At 47.5% G+C, this 21282-nt stretch overlaps 2 protein-coding genes across 3 annotated transcripts in view; one reads left to right on the top strand and one right to left on the bottom strand.

The window, feature by feature from the left end:
- Nucleotides 1-2741: 2741 nt before the first annotated feature.
- PKDREJ (polycystin family receptor for egg jelly) lies at nt 2742-15334 on the bottom strand. Its single transcript, XM_036401189.1, is given in 5 exon segments — nt 2742-2829; nt 8974-9125; nt 9128-9227; nt 9229-9290; nt 9374-15334. Coding segments are annotated over 5 exon segments (6363 nt in total).
- Nucleotides 15335-15628: 294 nt separating this feature from the next.
- TTC38 (tetratricopeptide repeat domain 38) overlaps nt 15629-21282 on the top strand; it is a 24300-nt gene continuing 18646 nt past the window's right edge. Inside the window, exons 1-4 of one of the 2 annotated variants that reach the window (XM_036400535.1) lie at nt 15629-15689; nt 19572-19649; nt 20097-20178; nt 20531-20702. In XM_036400535.1, coding sequence (XP_036256428.1) covers nt 15666-15689; nt 19572-19649; nt 20097-20178; nt 20531-20702 — 356 coding nt within the window. In that variant the 5' untranslated portion in view covers nt 15629-15665. Of the gene's footprint in view, nt 15690-16178; nt 16203-19571; nt 19650-20096; nt 20179-20530; nt 20703-21282 lie in introns of those variants that run through there. The other variant, XR_008508404.1, reaches the window with a different exon arrangement.

Genomic DNA, 21282 nt, shown 5'->3' with positions numbered 1-21282 from the left:
TGGGAGCCTAACTATAAAATTCACCTATTAATTTGGAAGATCGTGGAAATTACTCAGGTGACAAAGCACATGGCTGTGATCTCAAAAACCCTCTGCTCAGCTGAGGTCTGTACTCCCTAAGTGCTTCCCAGGACACTGTTCCCTATCTGCTGCTATGCAGAATTCCAGCCCAGCTCTGCAATGCCCATCTCCTCCCTCAAACTGGGGGCCAGGAAAGGGTTTGGGACCTCACTCAGGAGGCAGGTACCAGGAAGGTGTTTGCAAAGAAAAGACTGTGTCTTTTTCTTTGCTTCTGGTTCACCTTGGAATAGAGTTTTGGAAGCTCACCCCTGACTCCCTGTTCTCATCTGGCTTTCTATGGGAATGAGGCCAATGGAATCATCCTATAACTTGATAAAGTGTTGGCCCATTCCAGCCACATGGGACAAAGGAGCAGTCACCTTTAAAAAAGTTTAGATACCATAACTTTGATGAAAATAGGCAGAAGGAGAAGACTCTCCTTTATCCTCCTGGAGAAGACCCATATATTTCTGGTATCCAACACCTCGGTCCATGGTTTCTGTATTACTAAATTACACTAGTTACTAATGCAGTAATAAAAAAAAAAAATCCAAACTTTTTCATTTTCTTCTTCCAATATTTTTTTCCTTATTGCTTTTAATGAACTAAATAGGCTTGCAGAGGAATCCAACAGCTGCTAACAGTAGCACAAGGTGAGAGGCAGAACTGCAGCACCAGCAGAAAGGCAGGGCTGAGATGAGGGACCTGTACATCCCTCTTTTGGTGACAGTGGGCTGCTATTTCTGCTTGCCCGACAGAGTGAAACTGAATCCTCAGAGACATCTGCTGACAAGGTGAACTAGGGGCAAGGTGAAGCAGAGCTGGGACTACTTTCATCTAAAGTTCCAGAAGAACAGGGAGATCCTCAGAGGAACCTCCTCATGACAGACATCCAATTCAGAAAGCCCTAGCCTGTTAAAGCCTGAAACCTAATTTTGGAAATAATCTGCCTTACCTCATCATTCCTTTACCACCAGCCTTTCCACAGCCATTCCTGGCATTTCAGTAGCACAGAGTTCTTCAGATGTAACACAGATGGGGCTGGGCACTGGATTTATAAATAAATTCACCTTGAGAACACCTTAGGAAGATATTTTTTCACAAATTATTTGACCCTTGGATATGATGTGTTTTCCCTACCTCACAGGGATGATTGAGAGCATTTAATTAACTCAAGTGCTTTCAGATTTGCCAGTTAGTTGTATGGCATGTACATGCTACCCCTTTCTCCCTGTATATTGTAATTCAGATTCTTCACACTATGAGCTAACTCAGCTAAGAAGTCTACTTTTTGAACCCTGTATTTTTGTTATAAGTCTTCCTTAAAAAGGAGAAATCATTAACCCTGAAGAAGTAGAGTATGGAAAGTCACTTGAATCAAACTGAGAGGACTAATGCTGACTTCTTCTTTAAAATAGCGCAAAACACCAAGAACCACAACAACAAAAAAGAAGTATTTATGGCAGTGAGGGTCATAGACTTTGGAATGAATGTGTCCTGATCCCAAGTTAAAATAACAGCCCTGGGTTCAGAGCTGAAGTACATTAGATATAGAAACACCTGCTCTCTCACAGACCATGGCATGTAGAACAGAATCTGTTCAATGCCTACCACTGGGAAGGAATGATATCTATGTACAAACACATTTTTGGCTATGCCAGTTGAAAAGCATATGATCCTGCCTGCAAGGCACAGATGAATTTATGATGCTTTCCATCTTACTCCCAGCTTACAAGTCACTGGTAGCAGCTGTACCAAGTTTTATTTCACTGGGAACATCATTTGTCCTGAGAGCTTGTCTATGCATCAGCACTTGGGAAAGTTAAGGTTCCTAACTAAAGGTGTGAGGTCAATGAATGCACAGATTTCAGAGTTGAATGCTTCCATTCAGAAGTAAAGTTTGCTGTACAACAAAGTAAAGCCATTTCCTCCTGAAGAAAGATATTTAATGTCAAGTTTATGAATGTGCTTCGCACCTTTAGTCTCAATTGCCAAGCAGACAAGTCCTGAGATGCACTTTCTCACAAAGAGTGGCTTCCAAAAAGTTCATTTGCTTTGAATAACCATGGCTTTATGCCATAAACCCAGCTGAGCCAAAGCTTTATCACATTGGTCAGCTCCACGCCATCCTAGCAGGATGTCACAGTGTGCCAGGTGTTTGTCTGCCCTCCAGACACATGAAGCAGAGTGAGAACTCATTTCTCTCTAGCAAACCAGCAGCAGGATAAAGGACTTCTTGAGGAGAATGTCTGGGGCACTGATCCCTTCTTAATAATGACAGACAAATTTGTGGCCACAAGCAGCCCAAACCATCACCAGGTGCTACCACTATGGGTTTTTTCTACCTTGGAATGTTCTGAAGCAGCACCATTTCCCAGTAACACACCACAAGTCTGTCTGGCTGACACATGCTGAACAGGTCTTTGACAACAGCTTGTCTAGAACTGAATTCTGCCTGAGCATTTTCCACTCTGACTGGAAGCCACAAGGTATTTTAACACATCTTTACCTGACACACATGCCCAGCTCTTCTGGAAAGAACACAGATATCCACATGCTTGGGTAACCACTGAACTAACACGCTCCACAGAAGCTTGCTAGGTCAAGCCTACAGTGCTGCAGGACGTCTGTGAGGTTGGCTCACATATACTGGCAAAAGGTGAAGCACACAGATTTCAGTGCTATGGTAAGGAAATAACTGCAGTAAAAGAAAGGCACAGGTTAGGTAGTGCTGAAAGAGTGTTTCTCTGTGCTGTCTGCAACTGATACCTGATATAGACATGGGGAAATGGCTCTCAGTCCAGTTCTCTGGAGACTCCTAAAGGCTTAAGGGCAATTCTGATTGGAACACTCTGCTAAGAGGCCTGGAAGGCATGCCAGAAATCATAAATCACCCTTAAATTGTCAGGGTCAGTGGCAAAGAAGTAGCACAGATAAGTAATCTGATTTTCTTTGCTTCAAACCTCATTAGCACAAGTATTTATAATGCATAGGTTAAGCCCTTCTTAATACTCCACAGGAGACTCCTGTATTTCGAGTCACTGATAAACTAGAGAAACCATTCAAGAAACAAAGTACCTATAAACAGATGCAGACTTTGATTTGAAAGGCTGTCAGATAAAACCAACATTGACACACCCTTAATCCTCTTCTACAAAACCCTTGTTTCTTTTACATGCCAAGATTTTCCTGCAGTATTCACTGCTGATGACAATAATCTATTAAAATGCCCACAACTCGATTTTCTACAGGTAGGAGTGCTCTCTAGTAGAAGGGCAGTTTATACCCTGGCATGTGCCAGTGTTTGGTGTGACTGATATTTAAACACATTCCAGCACCAGCAACTTTGCCTTCTTCAGAAAATCTGCTGCCTAATTGATCAGGCAGTAGATAAAACAGCAGAACCTTCTGACTTGCTAGTTAATCCCTGGGTGAACAACTTTCTTCCTCCTGTTCCTTCATGCTACAGCCCTGAAGTCATGTTTAGGTCGCCTGTGGCTGCCTCCCTGCTCTTCCTTTGAGGTGACTTACCTTGGGTTCAGCATGAATTAGCCCAGAACTGCCATTTCACAAGGCGTGAACAATCGGAACTTTCATCCTTTCTCCCTCTCCCAATGATCACTTGATTGAATTAAACCTTGATTTGTTGCAGCACCCTTTTCCCCCAGGCTGGGGGTTGTGCTGGCTTTCTCTGCTTGGAAGGAACAGAGATCCCTGCAGGCTTTCTTCTAGCCACAAGTCACAGAGCAGAGCCCAAGCCCTGCTCCTGAACAACAGCTTCCATGGATTCCTCATGACAGCAGCAGGAAAAACAGTCTAGGTGGTCACAGATGTGAATGCCAGTGTGTCTTCTGAACAGTTGTCGGGACAGAGGAGTAACATACAGGCAAATCAAATCCCTCCCTTAGGTAAAAAGGCTTTCTGAACACACAATGAATCTCAAAAAGTCATCTATACCTAAGATCCATGATTTCACAAAGCTGAGAAACCAACACTCAACAAAAACTAAGCCCAAGTGTTCCTTACTCAGAGATGCCTGCTCTAAATTAGGCAGCATTTAGTAAGAATCTTAAATCAGGTGGGAATGTAAAGGTTCACACGGGAAGGCTGCACAAGGCACCATCTACCCATAACACAAGAGATCCAAACACTGAAGTGTTGCTGAAGCGTTCATCAGTTCTGGATCACAGAACTGTTATTCTTTGCCAAAATGGAAAAACCAGACCTGAGGTCAGATTTCATTAAATCTCCTTCTGGTTCAACCACGATATAAAAATCAACCTACAGCAACAGTAACCCTCTGTTCTGAACTCATTTTGCCTCCCTTCCACACTGCAACTCCCTATTAGAAATTTGTTACATTAACAGCCATAGCGGGGAAGAGCAAGTTGCTCAATTAATATATTAAGTTACTTTTTAAGTTGTCCTTAAAAAAAGTTAAGTGCAGGGCCACACAGGTACCACTGAAAGTATCAGCTTGGTCAAGCACAACCTAAAACTTAGTGCAATACTTTCCAACAGAGTGTAAAAATAGGAACACCAAGATTTTGTGCAAATACAGGAGGAGAGGCTAACACAGTATTTCAGGAAATAAGACACTGCCATTTGACATCACCCTGAAAGGAAGAAATAGAGCTCCAGTGATTCATCTCCCTACAGAAAGCAAAGTTGGGACTATAAGGAAAGACTAGGAAATACTCAGCCCCATGACAGGGGGTTGCATGTGACAATGTCCATGCTGTGGAGCTGGTGCCCAATTTCTCCTGTGACCAGGAAGATGTTCAGCATTAACATACCTGGGAAAGGGAATTTCTTCCAATCAAAGCATGACTGCAGCTCTCAGTTTGTTAGGACTGAGATCAAGTTGGGGACTGCAGAATGAAGAAAAAAAAGAAAGGAAAAAAAAAAACCAAAACCAACCAAACAAAAAACACCCCCAAAAAACCTAACCAGAAGGAAGGAAAAGCAAACAAAACTACCAGAGGGGTGAGGGGTATGGGGTGAAGAGTGCCAGCTTCAAGAAAGCTGGGAATAAAGACAGGCATGTCCCAGCCTAAAACTTCTGCATGTACATGGCCCAGCACACCTTCTGCAGCCACACTCATTTCCTCTGGGACACGATCGTCGAGGTTTGTTATCCCATCTGGTGTGAACAGTAAGCACAGAAAAGCATCAGAGAGATCCTCTGGTAGCACATCTGATGGAGCAAAGCCCACCATCACCCAACCCTTAAAAAGTTATTTTCCGGGGCACTTGCTGGGAATTGTCACCAAAATTTGCAAATTTCCTTGTTTCACACCTTCACACCAAGGTCACTTCATTTGTTTCAGTTTACAGTGGAGATTATTGAGTCTTTTAGTCAGGGGTTAGCAGCTTCCAAACCTCCTGACATACACCTATGTCGAATTCGTGTCGTCTTGCCAAGCAGCAATATGGAACAAAGTGAATTCAGGCAGGAACAAGACTTCCTGAATTTTTAGCAATGTTTTCAGGTTATTCTGTTTGCCCCTGTCAGAAAGACTTGGCTTTCCAACTATTACTTGGATTACTTTGCCCAAAAACCATGCAGGCACTGAAGCTGCATTTCTTTCAACACCTGATGCATCAAACAGGTATTGAGGCACATATACAAGAACCCCTCCCACAATGCTCTGTAGGACACAGAGAAATAGGTGTTCTTAGACAGCTGAAGACCTATTTTATCACAGAGTGACGGGCCATTCCTTTTTTGCAAGCTCTGTACCCTGCACAGTCTGTTCTCCAGAGGGTCTGTATTCATGCTCTTTCCTTCCAGAAGTTCTCTTGGACAAATTTACTTCTCTGTTCATCACAGGTAACAAAGAAGAAAAATGGCTTTTTCTAATATGACAAATGTAATCATGGCTGGAGGTGTGTGGATCCTAGAATTCCCTAAAACCAGTGAACTGCTCCTCCTGGGTCACATGTTAGGAAGGCAGACACATAACATTTTCACAGTTCTGACTTTTTACCCAAGCAGCTCAAAATCCACCAAGAATTGGCAGCATCCTCAACATGTCACAGATATTTAATAAACTTTTCTTTGGCTTTAGATCTCCATCTGTCCAGTACACACAGACAGGTCTGACCAAGATTTCACTGAGGTCCAAAAAGAAAGTGTGGGCTCAGAGTAGAGTTGATTAAGCAGCAAAGCTGATGGGGTCAGCTTTGACAGAAATTGTATGTTGCCCGTGTTTTTCAAAGTTTTTCAAAGATCTATGTAGATAAGGCTTAAAAACACTGTGATGTTTCATGCCAGATTTAAATGTGTCCTTCCCTTCTGCACATAAACATGGCTCCAAGCACAGTTAATGAGTAATTACTTCACTCATGTTGGGAAAATTATGACAAAATGAGCAAACAGCTGGGGGAGAAGACATAGTGCAAAGTTATTATGGCCTGCAGTTAAAAGCAGACTTCAAAGGAGGCAGCATGGTTCAGGTGTTAGATGGGCAGCAAAAAAAGAAAACAAAAAGAGCAGGTGAAGATGCCTTCACCAGGTTCTGACAAAAGGAGCAAAAAACACTTGCCAATCCTTGCTTTTTCCAGGCCTGAACTAAAGAACAAAGATGCCCAAGCCATTGCAACCACATAGATAACCTGTTCCTTTCTCAATCCAAATCTCAGGTTTTGCCTATCTGTTGTTCTTCTATTATTTCTCTAGAGAGTCCCATATTGTTATTATTAGATTTCTAAAGTCCATACCTCTCTGGTGTATTCTCATGGCTGCAGATCTTCACAGCATGGACTCTTTCTTCTGCATGCTGTTCTCTCTGGTCAGGGCTCCTCCAAGGCTCTCCCTGACTGGCTATCCCGCCCCCTTTTATCCTGGTCATCTTCATCGGTTACAGCTGCAGCCCAATTAAGGACATCACAGCTGCAGCCCATCGAGGGCAACCAGGACCTCTGGGGCAAAGCCTCTATACAGATATTTAAATACAATACATATCTTCTACTATACCTATCTATTGGGAATTTGGGGGCTTTTAACACCTTTTTTGGTGTAGTGATTTTTGTAGTAGTAAAAACACTGATTTAGTCAACAGATCAGTGCAAAGGTGATGCATAGGCTAGAGAGCTTGGTATCTCAACCAGCCTGGGGAGCACATCTCCATTACAAGTCCCTTTACCAGCAGAATCTGAGTATTTTCCTACAACTCTCCTCAAACAAAAACCATCTTTGGTCTGAACAACCTCAGACTGTTGCATCTGGGCAGAATAAAACTTTCAGGGGAGCCTTCATCGGGCTCTTGACACAACCTTGTCATATTTGTAGAGATCACAGACTGTGTTTGAGGCACGACACAAAGTGAGACAAGGTATCACTAATGCTTTTATTGTAACAGCTCTTTGACCGTAATTTACATGGGAAGTTAAGGCATGAGGAAAATATTTCTGGTACGGCGCCCAGAAGCATGAAGGTCTTAAATTTTGTTTACATATAGCATGCCATTTCACTTGTAAGAATATAGTTCTATATCCTTACTAACTACCAGTGCACAGATCCACTTTGGCTCCAAGGTGCCTGGAGCTGGAAGACAGTGGCCTCTGGCTCGGGAACCGTGAGTGTTTCCCGCTCGGCAGTGCCTGGCCGGCAGCTCCGGCCTCCCCCACTCCCGGTTCCCCGGCCCGGATCCCGGTTCCCCCTCCCCTGGCTCACGTTCCCCGCCCGGATCGCGGTTCTCTGCCCGGCTCCCCTTCGCCCCACAATTCCCGGTTCCCGCCGGGGTCCTCCCGGTTCCCAGCTCCCTCAGGCCCTCCCTAGGTCCCCGTTTCCACCCCTACGCGGAGCTCCCAGTTCCTTTCGCCCCATCTCCCATTCCTCGGTCCCTCCTCAGCTCCCTTTGCTCCCCGTTCCCGGTTCCTGTGTCTCTGCGCCCCCACATCCTCAACCCCCATTTCCCGTTCCTCCCGTTTGCCTCCCGATTCCCGTTTCCCGCCGGCTTCAGTTCCCTCCGGGGCCCACTTTCCACCCAATTACCGGGGCTACCTCTTTCCCTGTTCCCGCTCCCGTACCCGATTCCCCTTCCCCGTTCCTGGTTCCCGTTCCCTCACAGGGGGCGCCGGGCGGCCGGCAGGGGGCGCTGTGCGCCCGCGAACGCCTCATGCCTTCCCTCACGCCCTGCTCCGGCTGAGGGGGACACCCAGGCATTCCCCGCGTGTCCCCAGCCCTCGGGATGGACACCCAGGCGTTCCCCGCGTGTCCCCAGCCCTCGGGACGGACACCCGGGCATTCCCCGCGTGTCCCCAGCCCTCGGGATGGACACCCGGGCATTCCCCGCCTGTCCCCAGCCCTCAGGACGGACACCCAGGCATTCCCCGCCTGTCCCCAGCCCTCGGGATGGACACCCAGGCATTCCCCGCGTGTCCCCAGCCCTCAGGACGGACACCCAGGCATTCCCCGCGTGTCCCCAGCCCTCGGGATGGACATCCCGGCGTTCCCCGCCTGTCCCCAGCCCTCAGGAAGGACACCCGGCCATTCCCCGCGTGTCCCCAGCCCTCGGGATGGACACCCAGGCATTCCCCGCGTTTCCCCAGCCCTCGGGATGGACACCCAGGCATTCCCCGCGTGTCCCCAGCCCTCAGGACGGACACCCAGGCGTTCCCCGCGTGTCCCCAGCCCTCAGGAAGGACACCCAGGCATTCCCCGCCTGTCCCCAGCCCTCAGGACGGACACCCAGGCATTCCCCGCGTGTCCCCAGCCCTCAGGACGGACACCCAGGCATTCCCCGCGTGTCCCCAGCCCTCAGGAGGGACACCCCGGCGTTCCCGGTCCCGGGATGGACACGCCAGTGTTTCCAGCCCTCAGGGTATGTTTTTCTGCTCTTACATCAGCATGTGCTCAGCCAGAGGCGAGAGCCATGCTCAGCACGGCCCTGGCTCCTCGGGCATCACCTCTGCGAGCTGAGCAGAGGACTTGATACTGCCGTGAGATGCAAGGTCGTGCTTAGCCACAAAAGTTGGGTGGGAGAAGTATTTTGAAAGCAGCTTCTATTCAGGGACTGGCTGTAGTGGAAACTGTTGGCATTCTCAGTGGAATATGTAGTGGAAAATTTAATAGCAGTGTTAAAAAGACAAGGTGATGGATGAAACCTTTCATGAAAATAAGTGCATTTATTTTAATTTTTGCCCTTCTCAGCATGTTTTCTTTCATAAGCTTCCAAATGCTGATATTGTTTGGTGCCTCTGAAATCAGCAAGTTTCAGGTATCTCTTTGAGTTTCTTCAGCTGAGTTAATCCCCACAGGCTTTTCCTGAGTTTCCAATGTGGTATCTTCAGAGTATCTTGGACGAACTGTGCTCTGAGTTTCTTCAGCTGAGTTAATCTCCACATGCTTTTCCCGAGTTACCCATCTGATATCTTCACAGTATCTTGGACGAATTGTGCTCATAGCTGTGAAAAATAAGGATTTCAGAATTGAATTGAAAAACACGTTCTGAAGAAAGGAAGTTCCAGACGCTATGAGCCACTCTCGGGAAGTCTGGTAGCCGTAGGACAAACCATAGAGCACGATGAAGAAGGATGAGAGCACGGTTATGGTCAGAACCAGGCCCCAGGCCACAGGGACACACCACCACCACAGCAAGGGCTCGCTGTCCGGGATCTTGCGGAGCTGCCTGATGGTAGTGCTTAGTCTCCTCACTTTGGACAAGATGCTCCCTTCTAGGAAACTGGAACCTGACTTCTGGGGCGTTTTACCCATCTGAGGGGAGCTCACAGGTGTCGTCTCCTCCTGTGTGTCAATTACATTTGCATCTTTTTCAGATACTATGCAATTATTCCAGTACGTAGAATCTACCTTTGGGTACATCTTAGTCACAACAGGAGGAGGATCCTTCTGGGAATACTTAAATAAGACAATTATTAACATTTCCACAGGGAGGGTAAGCAAAGCACATTCAATTCCAACTGATATTGATCTCATATACCTCAGGTATATTGGAGCTTCGTCATCCTTTCCAGCATTAAAGAACATAATGTTAACAAGCAAGGTGAATAATAGTACTGCTAAAAATGTACACAACCTTTGGAACCTGGTGAAAGCCCCAGCGTTAACAGGAGCAAAAATTGAGAGCCACAGATGGTACTCTGTCAGTCTCCTGTTAAAATGAATAAGAAAATAGTCGATTTTGGGTAGAGGTGTCTGGGGGTCTGTGGCAGAAAATTTCAAGGCTCGTGAGGGATCATTCTTGTCAAGGGAAAGCCATTTTCTGCACAGAAAGAACCAGACCTTCCTGGTGGACATGTCCTCAACTTCAGCTCTGCTTAAGAACCAGGTTGGAGATGTGCCATCGTTATTGAGCCTGATCTTGAAGGAACTAATATCTCCCAATTTTTTCTTAGTAGTTATCAGAAAGCAATCAATGCTTCCCCGTTGGAAAGCTGGAGAAGGCTGGTGCCATAAACAACGGAATTTACTCCTGCCGTACTGGCCGATGAGCTGCAGGAAGACCTCTGCTTTGGTCCCAGCATTCCAGCGACTGCCTGTGTACAGAGTGACCAAAAAGCTCCCATCATCAGAGGCCTCATTGTCTGGCAGAACGATAATGTACTTGATCTCCCTCTCAGCCCTGTCTCTTCTTATAGCCCAGCAGCACAAAAGCAAGAAGATGATAAAAATACAGAGCACTGTTATGAGGGTCAGTGGGTTTTTAGGTATGTCTGCTATCAGGTTTCTCCCCAGATCTACTGTGTTGGGAAGAACTACTACTTTGGCTGCCAGGAACCTGATGCTGGGTGCTGGAAGGGCTGACACACTCCTGCGACGCCGCATGGAGACACAGATACAGTGCACCTTCTCCCAGTTGGTCAGGGGACCAATCACACATGTCTCTTTGCTCCACTCACTTTCAATCCCATTCAGAAATAGGCACTGGTCATTAAAAATGTAGATGCTCACCATTTTCTGGTTTGGGTACCTTAAGATATAGTGTGTCTTCAAGACAACAGTGATGTTCTGAGTGTCTGCACCACCTTTCTGCACTATGTCTACCAGCAGGGACTTTGGGAGACAGACTATATAGGGACCTTTAACGCTACAGTCATCAATGATTGTCTCATTCCCACTTGCAACTGTTTGCATGTTGTGAAAAGCAATAAATGAGGCCACGGGCTCAGCGCCAGTAAGATTGGTACCTGTAAATATCAGCACCTTGAAAGTAACTTTTAATTTTGTCATGATCTGGAAGTACATGCTCGTGGCAGTTTCATTGATCTCAAACTGAAATCCTCCAGTTGTGTAAGTTTGTGTTTTATCGGGTCCCATTACTAAATTAAAAGTAGCAACTCCACCTTTCCTGGCAAGAAAAGCGTCTGCTCTTTCAGGCATGAATGGAACTAGATCCCCATCAGTCTTAGTCTCTGCCATTTTAAACCCCATGACCATTGATATAATATCTGATGTGTAACCTAACCATGGGAAGGGGCTGTCATCAAATTCAAAAACGGCAGTAGAAAACACAGTGTCCGGCGCCACTCCTGAAACATTTCCTCTTCTCATTATTGGATAAAAACAATTGTGGCAGGTGTCTGTTTCAGGCAAATAATTTGTAATGTTCCAGGCTTCATTTTTCTTCAGAGTGATATTCCAGTGTCCTGTTTCTATTAGAGTTTCTATTTCTTCAGGGACTTTTCCCCAGAAAACTACCTCTGTTACACCTTCCATGATGGAGAAAACATGTTGAATTCCATTTGCACTGACATTCTTGAGATGCAGAAGATCAGCTCTTAGGACATTGGACAAGCATCTTAGTATTCCACTGGTCTGAATTTCTGCTCCCTCAGACCAATGGATCTGACTCCTCTGTCTCTTCAGAATTCCTGTTACTTCTGTCAGTTTCCCAATGGCAAGATCTTGTGACCTAACATTCATTTTCTCAACTGACTCTGTGATTTCAGAAATAACAGCCACTACTTGGTTGATTTCCATGATGCTATTTACTGAAATATTCAAGGCTGCTTTAACCACAGTTTCCCGAAGGTGAGCCTGGGGGAGCTCGACAGTTGGTGTAGTTTTAACAGAGTTTAAGAGTGAGGCTGCAAGATAAATCAAATAACCAGCTCTAAGACGATCACCAATTTGCTGAGCAGATGTGGACATGCTTAAATGGCTTGCTGAATCCAGCAGGTCATGAAACACACGTACAAGGGATTGAGTTCTAAGTGGCCTCCTCACATAGGCACGTAAACTCACCTGGGTAAATGCCCTGAACGCATCACGGACTTGAACATGAATTGTCAAACGGTACCAACGAGAGGGCATTCCAAGTGGGAGAAAAGATGGAGGAGTTTTAGGCTCAGAACCAAAGTACAGAATTGTGCCAAATGTGTTTTCCACCACAGAACTTACTGTGGTAGTCTGGGGTATGTTGGAAGCTACTATCACTTTATATGTCAGAGGTAAATGGCTGTCAGAAAATCCTCTACACTTAACAACAAATTTTGTCTGAAAGGCAAACCCGTAGCGGGGTCTGATGTTACACCTGCCATCCTGAGGTGGAGTATTTACTGCAAAGGGTCTTCTGTAGGATGTGGACCTACCATCCCAGGTAGTTACGCTTAAGTGAAGTATGTAGGTTGGATATTGAGGCTTTATGAAAGTCATAGCATGTATAGACAGGTAAGCCCCAGACCTCCCCGTTGATGTTTTGGAAGCCCAATCAAAATCAATTTCATTAGAGGTGTCTGAAAAAAGGGACCAGTGATATAATGGCTTGTTGCTCGGTTTACAGTTTGAGCATTTTCCAGATAGGGCAAATCTCTCTGTTGGAATTAAACTGGTACCACAGTTTTCAAGGCATTTCACATCCAGAACGAGTGGAGGGCCAGGATCTATTTCTATAACTTGATCAGCATAAGCCATCCTTCTGCCCTTTTGAATCACCAGGCGAAAGTAGTATAAGGTGCTTCCTGGGAGGTATTCTGGTGGTATTGTTTGAATGGGACCTGAGGGTGTTATCCATCTCAAATCCTTCTGGAATGGATGGCATCTGTTTTTCCATTTGAATCTCATGGTTTTATAGTCTGCTAAGTCTTTAGTGCAGTACCAAGTAAATATCAATGGTCCTTCCTCTGAATCAGGATCAGAGGATGCAGAACCATCAAGAGTCCATCTATCAGAAAATTTCACTGTGCGGACAGAGCCTCCTGAGATATTTGCCACTAGATCAGCTCTCTCAATCTGAACATAAATCATATCATGGGCCTTGAGGACTATTGAGGTCCTAATTGGGACTACCTCAGCAGTGAAATAAAACAGATACAACCCATAATCTAAACTATTAGCGGGAACAGTTAAATGTATCATTCTTACACCAAACATGCTCGAAGTGTTTACTGGCTTTGACCAGTCTGGCTCAGTTTTTGTGTCCACGGCAGGATAGACTTGCCATTGAGGCCTGATAGATATGCCAATGTCGCAGTCTACGTTCAACTTGACAAAGAGGAAAAATTCTAATGCCCTTTTCTTGTACAAGATAATGGATCTGGGAGTAGGTCTCTGAATCCAACACCTGAGTATCCTACAATTTTTTTGCTCACAAACCACTGGTGCTTCTATGGTTTTTGCAGTGCGGTTGTTGACCCTGACACTTAAAAGAGCCGGTGTAGGTGCACTGCTGGTGCAGTTCACTTTTGCCACAAACCCCGTGTATTTCTCTGCATCAAAGGGTAAAGCAGAGCGACGGACAAAACGCGTGGCATTTTTTACGTGGTCATTGTATGTGTATGTGCTACTCTGGACAATATGGTCTTTTTTTGTGCCAAAAAGCTGCAGATAGAAGGTCCACTCGCACTGAAGCATCAGATGTTGTGTAGGGATAAACCACACTAAATAACTAAAGTTCTGCAGAACAGAAGGACGGGCACTGCTGAAAACGTGGATGTCAAGGTCTCTTTCTGCCAGTGACCTAATCAAAGCCCTCTTCTGATTCATATAAAGGTACATTTTGAACTTGTACCGCTGTAAGGCCAGAAACTCTATAGTGAGTAAGTAGGAGAGCTCCTTGTAGTGGTAGAACACAGTGTGTGTGTTGGGACAATCTGTGGAAAAAGTGCTGTTGTTGTCTTTAGATGTGTAAAATGTTCCCTGGTTGTACCTGAAAATGTAAGTGCTGCTCTTGGTCTTCCCTGGACAAAGGTTGACATGTATGGGAGCTTCTTTGCCAGCAGTTAAGCTCAAGGTACCATTGAGCAGGTGCAGTTCCCCCATCAATTCCTCAAACCTCTTTCCATCAACATGGAAATAAACACTGGCCACCACTATCTCATCCAGGCTCTGAGGTGTAGAAATGGCACAGAAGTTGCTTGGCAGTGTAAATGAACTGTAGGAGCAGAGCCAACCTCCGATAGCCTGTGTGTCTACCAGTCTGTAGGCAAGTGTACCCAGGGTAAGGGGCTGAAGCCACCAGGACAAGCTGAGGGGCTGCTGAGGAACACTAAGGAGCTTGGAGCTGACACTGAGAACATGCACCAAGTCAGGCTCCACCTTGAGAGAGAGGTTGAGGCTTATGTGAGGCATCTCCTCAACGCTGACCGAAGCAACGTGGATCCCGGGGTGCCTGTAGCGCACAGTCAAGCGGTAGCTGTAGTAGGTGGCACAGGTCTGTTCCAGCTCAACTCTTGGATAGACAGCAGGTGATGTTGTGTCCTGGTGCTCACTGCTGGGAAGGAGAAGGCTCGAGGGGACACCTCCCCGGCTGCTGAAGCGGTACTGCCAGCCAGCACTCTTGAGGCGTGCACACCAGCCCAGCTCCACGGGCTGCCACGCTTGGATAACGCGTGTCTGCGGCCAAAGCACGAACAGCCGCATATCCTGCTCAGCGATCTCCACGCTCACGTTGCGGTGAAAGCACTCGGGTGCAGCGCAGGAGGCAGACGAGCACTGAACTGTAAGAAGGCTGGAAGCCCCGGGTGAGGGAGCTTCTGTCTGCAGTACCACCTGGCCTGACCAGCGTGAGATGTTCCTCAGAGAGGCCCCGTTCAGGTACCAGAGGCAGCAAGGTGGGGATGGTGGCTGCCCCACGTCCCCCTCTACCTCCAGCCCTGCTCCTGGGGCGGGCTGGTAATGCAGGGTCACGGTGCTGTTCCACAGGCACGACACCCTGTGCTCGTTGTCCTGCCGCTGGAAGACTTGGCCGTGAGGGCCCGGGCAGCTGACCCGCAGGGGTGACGGCTGGAGACGGACAGGAGACGCCGCCGAGCCCCGGCGGCAGCAGGCGAGCAGCTGCAGAAGGAGGAGAAGGAGGAGCGCGGCCATCGCGGCCAGAGGGGACGGGGCGGAGGACGCGCGGCCTGCCGCGACTGCTCGTTGGGGTGGCCCAACGGCTGGAACAGCAGCCTGAGGGCACCAGAGCCTCCTCCGCAGGGCAGCTGGTGAGAACACTATTTAACCTCGGACACCGGGCCGGGCCGGAAGAAGGAGCAAAGATTTGGGGGCCAATAATCGCCACCGAACTGCGGCTGGCGTCCCTCAGCGACGGCGCGGGGACTCCGCGCGTACCCGGCACGCACCGCCCGCCGCTCGCGCCGCTGGCGGCCCCGCCCCCGCTCGCGTCGGAGCCGCGGAGCGGCGAGATTGCAGCGGGACCATGGCTGCGCTGAGGGACTGCAAGGTGAGGGCAGGGCTGGGGGGCTGCGGGGGGACCATGGCTGCGCTGAGGGACTGCAAGGTGAGAGCAGGGCTGGGGGGCTGCGGCGGGACCATGGCTGCGCTGAGGGACTGCAAGGTGAGGGCAGGGCTGGGGGGCTGCGGGGGGACCATGGCTGCGCTGAGGGACTGCAAGGTGAGGGCAGGGCTGGGGGCCTGCGGGGGGACCATGGCTGCGCTGAGGGACTGCAAGGCGAGGGCAGGGCTGGGGGGCTGCGGGGGGACCATGGCTGCGCTGAGGGACTGCAAGGTGAGGGCAGGGCTGGGGGGCTGCGGGGGGACCATGGCTGCGCTGAGGGACTGCAAGGTGAGGGCAGGGCTGGGGGGCTGCGGGGGGACCATGGCTGCGCTGAGGGACTGCAAGGTGAGGGCAGGGCTGGGGGGCTGCGGGGGGACCATGGCTGCGCTGAGGGACTGCAAGGTGAGGGCAGGGCTGGGGGGCTGCGGGGGGACCATGGCTGCGCTGAGGGACTGCAAGGTGAGGGCAGGGCTGGGGGGCTGCGAGCGGCTGGCGGCGTGAGGGCGGACGGGGCTGCGGAGGGACGGCACCTCTGAGGCCCCGAGCCAGCACGGCTCGGTCCTGCCCGTCCCCTGTGCCCAGGGCCGGCGGGGGCCTCCGTGGGGTCCCGGGGACGCCGACGGGCTTTGGGGCTCTGGCGGGCGGGGAGCTGAGCCGGGCTCGCTGAGGCTGGAGCTCAACTTCATACACTCGGGTGGGTTTCGGAGGAGGGAAGCTGCTGTTGGGATCTGGAAAAGGGCATCTCCTTCACCCATATTTTCTGCCGGGGAAACAGACCCATATGTGAGCATTTCTGGGTCTTGTTCCCAGCGCAGGGGTCCCGCGGCACCCACCTGCCCCCTCCGTGGGCCTCAGAAGTGGGTCAGGCCTTCGATTAAATCAGCCTCGGGTCAAAGGGTTCAACCTGCGGGAGCTGCTTACTGATTAAGTAATTTGAGCGCTCTCTTTCTGACAAACTCCTTTTATGGTTGTGTTTTGGTTAATTAGGGCAGTGGCAGGTTAAAACAAAGTCTTGAAGATTGTGTGAGACAGGTGCGTGGTTGACAGAGCTTTGGGGATCTGTCACGCAAGGAGTTCAGTAGGTGCCAACTGCAGCCCACAGAGAGCACAATTCTTAGAGCCAGCTAAGATTCTAGCAGAGGAGAAAATACAAATAAACAGTCAGCAGATCTCATGACTGAACTCTAATCTTAGAGCAAGGGAAAGGGCAGGGCTTTGGTCTCACCAAGAAGCAGTGGGAAGAGCAAAGGCCATGACTCTCTAATACAAGAGGAAAGACTCTCTCCTGGAGTTAGAGGGAGGGCTGTGGGAGATCAGTATAAGAGAGCCCAAAGGGAGCCTCTGTGGGAAGGGGAACTGATGATCCTTACAGACTCTTGAAGCTGATTTTTGCCCACTCACGCTCCCTCCTGGACTTCTTCAGTCACAGTCTGATAACTCACTAGAGAGAAGCCCCAGGACCTGAGTGTTCCAAGTAGTCTGGCCAGGACCCCTTATGTATGTCCTAGAGGACAAGGGGTGCTGCCTTTTCTGTGATCCCAGTAGTTCTTTAGCTCTCAGTTGGCAGTGACAGATTAGGTTTGGAACACATCTTTTACATCTCTTAGGAGCCAGAAGCTACTGTGGGATGGTTCCTCCCTGTAGCCCATTGTCCTGATGTGCTAGCAATGGCACAGAGTAGTGGCATCCCTGATGTGACACAGTCTTGCTGCCATTCTCCTGTTGCCAGAGTGGGAGTTTTCCACTGAGTCAGGTGGGCTGTAGCCATAGCAGGACAGAGGCTTTCCAGAGTGGCTGCAAATAGCACATACCTCAGCTAGATCAGCAGTGTCCTTAGAGATAGATGCAGGCTATCTCTACATTTTCCACTAACCTTTGTTCTGCTGGTTTGTTCTGGTGCTCACACACAGAATTTTCCATTCTTGTGAATCAGCATCAAGTCCCCTTAGAATGGGACATCATTTTCTGCTTGGCAAGCACCTCAGGCTGTTGTGTAAAACAGTAAAACAGGCAGTGATGCAGAGACCTGCTCCAAAGGAAGCTTGTTTTTGATGACTGATGCTGAGGGTGGCTCCTGGCCTACTTTGCTGGGCACCATGGAAGATAGCCAGTAAGTAGCAAGCCTAACCTTGCTACCTGCTTGGCTTTTCTCTTTATTCTTTTTCTGGGTGATAAATGACGTAGAGAATAAAAATTTTCAGCCCCCCTGAGGTTACTGAATAGAGCTGAAAGACTAACTGGCAAAAAAAGATAAAGGGATATATATATAAAAGATAAAGGTTTATATAGGTATATATAAACCTATAAAGATATATTTATAAATAAATGTGTGTGTATATATATATATATATATATATAAAAGATAAAGGTTTAAAGGTATGCACACAGGATTATAAACATGGCTGGAACCAGTGGAGAAACAGATAAGGACTGCAGTGTTTTTTTGGCAAGTTACATAGCTCAGAAACAATAGCACATGACCAAAGAAAAAGTTCAAGGAAAGGTCACCTTTAATATCAAAAGCATTCAGTGAATATGACCACCAGAGACCCCTTTTTATGACTCTCCAGGTCCAGAAAAGAACTTCCAACAGGAGGAAGATGCATGAAAATTCATTCTAGGAATTAGTTCTGTGTATTAGATAAGAAGCATGTATTAATAAATATGTATGATTATGGTGGATAAAGAAAGACTTTGTTGCAAAGTCTCACCACACCCACAGAGCAAAGAGAGTGTGTCCTGTGCAGATAACAAATGCCTGCTTCCTAGTGCTTCAGATTGTGTTGGGAAGTTTATTCCAGCCAATTTCAGTATCGTGGATATAGTATGAATTGTAAAGAAAATGTGTAATTTTAGATTCAGGTCTAGTCTTTCAGGCGTGTAATTTGAAGACTCAGTTGCTTTAGCTGTTGGAATGTGAGCCTTTAATCCAATCACAGTGGGAAAGCTTTAGGATATATTAACAAAGTTGTCTTTGCCGGGTTACTTAAAAATTTTGACGGATTATTATAGCTAGGAAATGCTTTAAAGTGTAAAATGAGAAGAGCTGAATTCTTGCAGCATCAGGAAGGACTAAGCCCCCATTAGGAGAAGTCTGAATTAGCTTGCCCCAGGTCTGTTTTTATAATAGTTGTCCATCTTCCATATTCTGTGTACTGCATTAAAGTAATGCTGAAGTGATCGGGGCAGCTTCTCAAACGAACTCTGCTCATTTGCCAGCAGGCAGCCAGGAGATGTTGTGCCTCAGTCATGTTATGCTGCTAGAAACTGTGGCAGCCCAATTCTGTTTTGCTTTTTAGCTTTATCCATTTCCCATGTTCTTACTGTTGTTAGGCTTGTGTGTATAAATGTGTGATCCAAATTTTCAGTTGGTTAACTCCAGAGACTGAGTGGATTTGCTCTGCCAGGCTGTTTGGTCTGCAAGTTGATTCAGAAGAACATTATTGTTTGAAGAAGATTACAGATTTATAGATTATACGGTTTTATTTTACCATGTTTCTACTTCACACGAGGTGTGCCTGTAGCAGAGGAACTCACCAACAGCTCTAAAGAATTCAGAATGACAGGTGTGGGGCAACCCATCGAGATCTTCTGGTACACTTGGTAATTGTTGGCTTCTTTCGTCTCACTATTAGCTCCAACTAATTGAATGTTAATGTAACTGCAACTGAACAAAAGGTTTGTTTCTGCCTCACACTGTACTTCCAACTTTTCTTTTTAAAAGTGCACAGCTGATGAAAATACCAGAACAGCATCAATTTGAACATCTGTCAGTGTCAGGAAGATGAGGGTGTAAAAGGAGCACGTTTGTGTTTGTTTGTTGTGCAGGCCTGGCAGGATGCTGGACTTGTCCTGTCCACGACCAGCAATGAAGCCTGTAAGCTCTTTGATGCTGTGCTGACACAGGTATGACTGAAAATGGGATTCAAAGGGACTCGTGCATGGAACACTCTTTACTGTAGCTGATACTTAAATTTCTTATCAGCTGGGAGAGCCTCAAAATGAGGCCACCACAGGAGTTCAGCCTTTAACTGGCTGCAGCTTTTAGCAGAGGGCTGTACCAGATGCTGCAGCCGTGGTGAAAACCTCAGCCAGTGAGCTCATTCCACTTGATGCCAACACATCAGCCAAAAACCCTCTAGAAATCCAGAGTAATTGGTTCTGCTGGTGACTGAATGATATTAAACCCCAGTTTTTCTGGCTTTTTACTACACTAAACCTTCCAGAATGCAACATTTGTCTTTTAGTCATTTGCCTTGCTGTTGAATTTTAAGCGTCTGTGAGAACAAAAAGAAAAAATCCTCCTTATCATAGAGGATTTCTCCACCCTCTCTTGCTCTGCCTCTCTTGCAGTATGCAACTTGGACCAATAATGAGAGCCTTGGAGGTATTGAAGGATGTCTCTCCAAGCTAAAAGCAGCAGATCCAAACTTTAGTGAGTATAACCTTTGATTCTGAGCATTGGAAGTGCTGGGTTAATGCCTGTTGGCTTGGTATTTAACTGACTTGGTTTATTCAAGGGGAAGGTGATAATTTATAGAATTCTGTAAAACTTCCTCAAACTGTAGAGCAGGCAGAATGCTTTTGTGTGGTGGTTTTTTTTCTTTTCATTTCACAAAATATTTGAGTGGCTGTCATGAAAACCTTCTGAGAACTTTATGCTTGGGAGACTTCCTAGACCCCTGTGTCCACAAGTCAGTTTTATTGAAAACGCTCAGCTCCTCTGGCGTTTTGTGGAGCTGAAGGCTCTGCCGTGAGCTCAGCTGGTGCTGTGCTGTTTCCTGCAGCAATGGGACATGTCATTGCCAATGGCTTGGAGCTGATTGGCACTGGCAGGACCGTGAGGCTCGACAGGGAGCTGGACAGCGCCGTGAGAGCCATGGTGGCACTTTCCGAGTCACAGCCACTGACAGAGCGGGAGAGGCTTCATGTGTCGGCGTTGGACGTGTTTGCCAGGGGGTGAGTCCTGTGTCACCCTGCTCGAGGGGCTGGCAAGAGTTCCTTTGTCTGCTGCAGGCAGAAGTGAAGGTTGGCACTAGTGGTGTGTCATGGTGGCTGACCTCTAGCAGAGGATCAAGGTGAGATGTCACAGATTGTCCCTGAGTTTCTCTCTTCACCCCAAGTGCCACGTCTAGCTGGTGAGCAGCACTGTAGGAAGTAAAGTGCTCTATTGCCATCACTTCCTAGCGTTAAGCACTCCAAGTTTAAAATGTGCAACAGATCCATCAGTGTGGTTTAGAACTAGGAAATTAAGTATTTGGCTACAGTAGGGTCCAGACTCAGATGCACAGACAGAAAATCACAGACTTCTCTCTCTTGTCTCCCTATGTCAAAACCTATTTCCCCTGTAAAACAGGGAGGTAAGAGTGTCACACTGTGTGCTGTAGAGGCACACTGCTTCATTCCATATGATAAATCTGTATGAACTGCAGAACATATGGGCTAATGATTCACTTTCATTATTTGTTTGCCAAACAATTGGGCAAGCATGGATTTGCCTCACATCTCAGCAAAGGAAATGAGTAAGCTACTGAGGCCC

The sequence above is a fragment of the Molothrus ater genome, chromosome 5 (genome assembly GCF_012460135.2).
Source record: "Molothrus ater isolate BHLD 08-10-18 breed brown headed cowbird chromosome 5, BPBGC_Mater_1.1, whole genome shotgun sequence".
Lineage (NCBI taxonomy): Eukaryota > Metazoa > Chordata > Aves > Passeriformes > Icteridae > Molothrus > Molothrus ater.
Note: the sequence above shows the minus strand (reverse complement) of the source record. Positions and strands in the feature narration are given on the sequence as shown.